Raw genomic sequence first — 5,754 nt, 5'->3', positions numbered from 1 at the left:
CTGCTCAGTTGTCTCTGCACTCGCAGCCCTGTTGACACAGGTGCGATGACGTAATGACGATATGACGGTAGAGGGTAAATTTCTACTGTAGGCCAACTTCATACCGCTTCCACAGTCTACCGCATATACCACGCAGCCCTACTACAGCCATGCGTAACGTCTGACGTAATTACACTTTGCATAGCCTGGTTGATTCGATCCAAACCAGTAGATGGAAACACGTCTGATGTGCATTTCTTTTTTGTGACATTTTAAAAGTTTGCTCAAAATTTGCATTAAAATTGCAATGGAAACACATCTAGTATGTGTCTCATTGTTCCACCCCATTGTTACGTCTACTATGGATGACACAGTACTCCTACTGTATATATCAAGGTTTATGTCACAGAGTGTTTGATAAACACACTCAGAAAGTATACCTGTCCCTACAGGCCAGCGCATTTTCACTCCCAACTCGTCACATATTGACACTTTTCCAAAGTTCTCTCTGCGTCYGGTTTTTTGATGCGTCGGGTACCACCCCCCCCGCCCCCTAGCGTCAGTTATTGACGAGATGGGGTGGAATCCTTTGTCATAATTTCAGAAAGTGTAGAAAATGCACAAAAACAAACCATCCTAAAGCCTAAAATTACCTTTATTTGCTCTAGATATCCTGTCCCTGACCCCAGTACCTAAAATTAACCATGAACCCTGATCCCTGATATTAACCACGAACCCCAACTCAAAGACTCTGATGCGTCAAAACCAGACGCAGAGGGAACCAAGAAATTTATCAATAGCTGATGCGAAGGGGTTACCCAACTCGTAAAAATAAGACGCAGAGGGAACCTTGGAAAAGCATCAATATGTGACGAGTTGGGAGTGAGAATGTGTTATACTGGCACCAGCACATCTACACCCATGTTGACTAGTGTTAATCACTTTCTCACTTAGCTTCTTGGAGTATAGAGTGTAGCTGCCGTTGTTTTTGTAATGTGACGTTTGTGATTGGAGCTTCTACTTTGGTTTGAAGGTCTTTTACCAACTGCTTTTTTTAATTCTCTACAAAAACAGGATACGGTTTTTTAATATGAAAATGATATTCCACAGATTTGATAAAGCAGAAAGTTTTAACACTTTAACACTTGGCTGACACGCTGAGCTGGTTGTGATCTGCGAAGGTGAACAAAGCTCATATAGTTTATAGTATTATTTCCCTTTCCGATATATTTCATTTTACACACAAAGGCATTTTTTGCCGAGTTTGATATAAAAAATGTAAACATTTCCAACATYTATAATGAATTGGGGTTTTCTGAAGCCTGGGGAAAGAAACTTCTTTTAAGTCCACTGACATAAAATCTGATACTTTGTATCACATGTCAGATGCTAAAATAGAGAGGTGTACAGGCTTTAGATTGTGTCTTTTGATATCCTTCAGGCTCTGTGCTGACATCTCAACACACCAGTATCATTATTCTGTTTGGATGGAATGATGTTCTGAGCAATGTCATGACACAGTTCAGTGCATTTGTCTTGGGCCATGACAGGTAGTTGGTCTGACAACTCAAGAGTGAGAACAGTTTATTGTTGATTCAAACAATCTTTGTAACAATGTTTCAGTTGCACATGGTACACATTTTATAGAACATGAAAAATGCACAGTAGTGGTCAGGAAATCTACCTTTCACAAGACATTATTTAAAGTTAAATTCATAAAAAATACAACTGTGTCAATTACTTTAGGGCTTACTGTTTAAGAATTCTGAACCAAATAGCCTATRTGCCACGGTCATTAATGACGTATTTCCGGTAAAATTCTTGCCACGCTCCTCCCTTCCACTCCCTKCTTACTGCCTATGTTTTTACCGTTAGCTGCTAGTACTAGTCTGTGAAAAAGACACAAAAATTAAAGCATCTGTGATCTACTGGTATAAAACATGAGTTCTGTTGTGTGTCGTTGTGTCCACTAAGCAGCAGGTACGATCGAGTAGATAGTTTTTGTCCTTTTTCCTCTTGACGAGGAGGTGACAGCAGAGGATCATAGAATTACAAGGAAAACTTATCTTTAAAAGCTCACGCTTGCGTTTGTAATCAGCATTTCTAAGCTGAGGAGATTCAAGAGTCAGCATCAGAAATGAGAAGATGAAGGTTACAAAAGGGAAATGTACATTTATCCCCCTTTACTGCCAAGACCGGAAGAGGAAAGACCACCTCCAAACGACAGCTAGCAGGAAGCTAACACAGCAGCCGGTACGAAGGTAGGTGTGTGCGCACGCGTTTGTGTTATATGAAATGTTTTTATGCGACTTTGTCATGAGTTTTATGCAAAAGTAAAAACTTGTTACAGTGTATATTACAGCGTCGACTAAAGCCGAGTGACGAGCCCCCCACCCCCGAGAGCAGCAGAACCTCTGCCTGATAATCATTACGTTTTCAGTTCACAACGTGGGGGAAAACGATCCAAACCATACAAGTAGCCCATCGATTTAAATCCCAGACTCTGCTCTTTCCAACAATATAAGTGTCACAGCTCTACGTGAAAAATTCACAGAACAAGCAGCCAHDGAATAGTGAAAAAGGCTAAATTCTGGAACCATAAACACGAACGTCTTTCCTTTGTTTTTATGACTTTAATCCACTTTGGAGTGATTTTTTTCCCACTTGGCTGGACCTGTATGTCTCCTGTGTTAATGTTGGTACATGTAATATGCTAATTCTGTACTGTGGAGATCATTAAGAGTCGTTGTCGGGTGAAAAAATCTTTCGCTAACACTGTGTTGACCATGAACCGGAAGTGTTGGGAGTGGCATCAAGTGCTGGGCCGGATGTCCGTGGCATATAGGCTATTCACATTAAATTAGTTTTTAATGAGATAGACTTCAAAATAAAACAGTTAATTGTAAATAGATTATGTATTTTGGGGTATTAACAAGTAATGTATTACATTGTCACCAGTTAGTAGTTCAGTCTGTCAGCTTATTAAGACATTTATTTTAGCCTAATTTTCAATGAAGAGGATTTTATTTCTAAACTTTTCAGTTTTGGGTGGCAAAAAAAGAGACTCAAACAAACAATAAAAAGTCWAAAATGTTTTTCAAGTGAAAAGTTGCCCAGTCAAAGAATGTTTTTATTGTGTTCAAGTCAAATCACTACAAGCTTGATGATCTACTTTAAGAAGATTCAGATTTGATTTAAGCACCTTAAAACTTCCACTTCCATTGCAGTGTGCATACTGGACCTGACCAGGTGTATTAACTCAGTTTACTTTCTCAGCTTTGACGAGTCAGGCATCTTCCTTTATTTGTGTAGTTAGGTTAAAGGATGAGCGCTGGACTTTTACCATTAACAGGTCTCCAAAAAATTAGAGTACACAGATTTTTATAAAACAGCCTGAGCAAGAATTCTGCACACCATAGACACAAAGATCCTGCCCTTGACAGAAGATATTAAGAGCCTTTGCTGCACAAAGTAGCTAAAGATTGTCTTACAAGTTTGTCAGAAGCATTTTGTTCATTTTAAAGTTCACAGAAAACATAAATGTCACTTCTGAAAGTGCTGATGTGAATGCATCTGTGCAGAACACTCTCCAACAAGTTGAGAAACTTAAAATAGACAATGTTAGCAAACAGTCATGTAAAAAATAATGAACACTGTCATCCAGTTCAATGGTTTTGTGWATCAGAGCATAAGAAAAACGCTTCCTTATCATGTCTTAAATTTTAAAAAATTGTGTTTGCAAAACTGAGGGCTAGTTTTACACAAGCTTTATTCAGATTTTTAGGTATGTACACAATATAATATTAAATAATAATGTAATTTTTGTAGAGATATATTTGGGGGTTTTGCTAAAGATAATGTGCTTGTTATTGAATTTTTGTTGTTGGAAAGTTTATGAAACACATTATCTGGCATCCTCTGTAAGAGCCACGTAACGCTCAATGTAAAGCTGCTGAAGCTTATATTAAAGAAGTACTCATTGGCAAATAATTGGTTTCCTTGCAGCTCTTGCAAATTAAAGGCCTGTATGTTGGCAGCACATGGCCTGAGAGTATCTTGATTTTTTCCCAATTTTTAATATACATAAAAGTCTACAACCAMTGTTATTGTCAAATAAATCTCACACAGCTGATATTACAGATCATAGAAACCAGTAAAAGGTCATTGTTCAAGTGYTTTGACATCATACATTTATGTGGCTCCCTGATTTAATCTGTTTGTGTGTATACTCATCAAACCTATTCTCATTATCCTCTTTTCTTCTCATATACTGACAGCTGAATCAAATAATGTCACAGAATTTAATTATTGTGACCTTTTGTCAGCATACTCTGAGGTCCTCTATCCTCCACAGTCGCGACAGGGAATGCGCTCTGATCTCTACCTTTCTGCTTCAGACTTTCTCTCCCAAACTGAGAGAGTGCAAATTCGAGACATGAGAAAAGGTTGCAGTTGGTTGTGTTTGGAATTCAAATACTTGTTTAGGCCCACATTCATGGCAACTGCAATGGTGAGGAGTTGTTTTAGCTGCGACTTGTAGTGAGATTGCAAATTCAGAGGTCAGAGTGGTGTTATAGAAGTTTACATGGCAGGAATTAACATGTGTGCACTGTCATCTGTTGTCTGGCCAGAGCCCACCAGAATCACCATGAGGCCCACTAACATGGAGATTATTGTTGGCGAGAGCATTGTATTACCCTGCCAGATTGCCTACGATCCAGATCTGGACATCTCTTTCTCGTGGGCATTCAATGGCCAGCTCATCGACTTCCAGCAAGACAGTGATCATTTTGAAAGAGTAGGAGGGGTAAGTCATCTCAAAGCTTTTAACTAATACTTTCTGGCTGTTCAATGATTAATTAATGCATGCTTTGTGTTGTGGAAGATCATGCTCCAGTGCCCAGCTAAGGGCCTTTTTGACAACATAATRTCCAAGCAGAGAGATTTCTGTCAGGAGTTGTCCATTTGAACATATCTCTTGTTAGTCAGAACAGAGTCGTTTACAGTGGGAGATTTAATATTTTTAAATTGAGTAATACACATTACATAAAAAGTAAAAAAGTTTTTTTTTCTTATTGACATGCAAGTCAATGAGAAAAACAGCTTGACTTAGCAAAACATGACTTGGTACATAGATCACAATCATTTTATTGATCAGTCAATTAAATAATGTCGAATAAAGTTTGGACCACAGTCAACAAATCAAATAAAGTCAAAGTTTATTTTATTTATAAAACACTTTGGCCCATGTGCTTTAAAAAGTAAAATAAATAAAATCAGTAATAAATAGAATACATATGTAAACCCTTCACCATAATGAACTGAAATCTTGCAGCACCCACAAAGTCTCCCTCTCCTCAAGAACACACATAATAAAATACTGCCTGTGAACGTTTAAAGGACTCAAGAGAAAGCTTGAGCTAAAGTCTGCGTGTTCAGAAAAGACACAAAGTCAAGCTCCTTGACATCAAATGGGCCCTTCATTTTTTGGAAAAAGTAAAATACTGAATATGACCACAGGAACATCACGCCTACATTTCCACCTGAGCAAAAGTCGAAACATGTTTTGATGATTCTTTTTTTTCCGCTAAGGGAACAGAATAACTTCATCACATTGTGGRGCCAAGAAGATGGGGCCATTTACTGACTTTAAAACCTTGGTCCCCCAGCAAGACCACTGAATACAGGAAATCTAGCTTGAATATGGCTTAAAACAAATCAGCAAGGCAGCAAAGGAGTGAATAAAAATATGTATATAAGATCACAAAGTGAAAC

At 38.2% G+C, this 5,754-nt stretch overlaps 1 protein-coding gene across 4 annotated transcripts in view; it reads left to right on the top strand.

Annotated features, from left to right (window-relative positions):
• Nucleotides 1-5,754, top strand: part of cntn3b (contactin 3b) — a 147,668-nt gene that overhangs the window by 104,887 nt on the left and 37,027 nt on the right. For all 4 annotated transcript variants that reach the window (XM_014009484.1, XM_014009483.1, XM_014009481.1 and 1 more), the window contains one exon: nt 4,611-4,786. In XM_014009484.1, the coding sequence (XP_013864938.1) occupies nt 4,611-4,786 (176 nt within the window). The remainder of the gene's footprint in view (nt 1-4,610; nt 4,787-5,754) is intronic.

This window comes from Austrofundulus limnaeus, unplaced genomic scaffold (genome assembly GCF_001266775.1).
Source record: "Austrofundulus limnaeus strain Quisiro unplaced genomic scaffold, Austrofundulus_limnaeus-1.0 Scaffold58, whole genome shotgun sequence".
NCBI classification, from domain to species: domain Eukaryota; kingdom Metazoa; phylum Chordata; class Actinopteri; order Cyprinodontiformes; family Rivulidae; genus Austrofundulus; species Austrofundulus limnaeus.
Note: the sequence above shows the minus strand (reverse complement) of the source record. Positions and strands in the feature narration are given on the sequence as shown.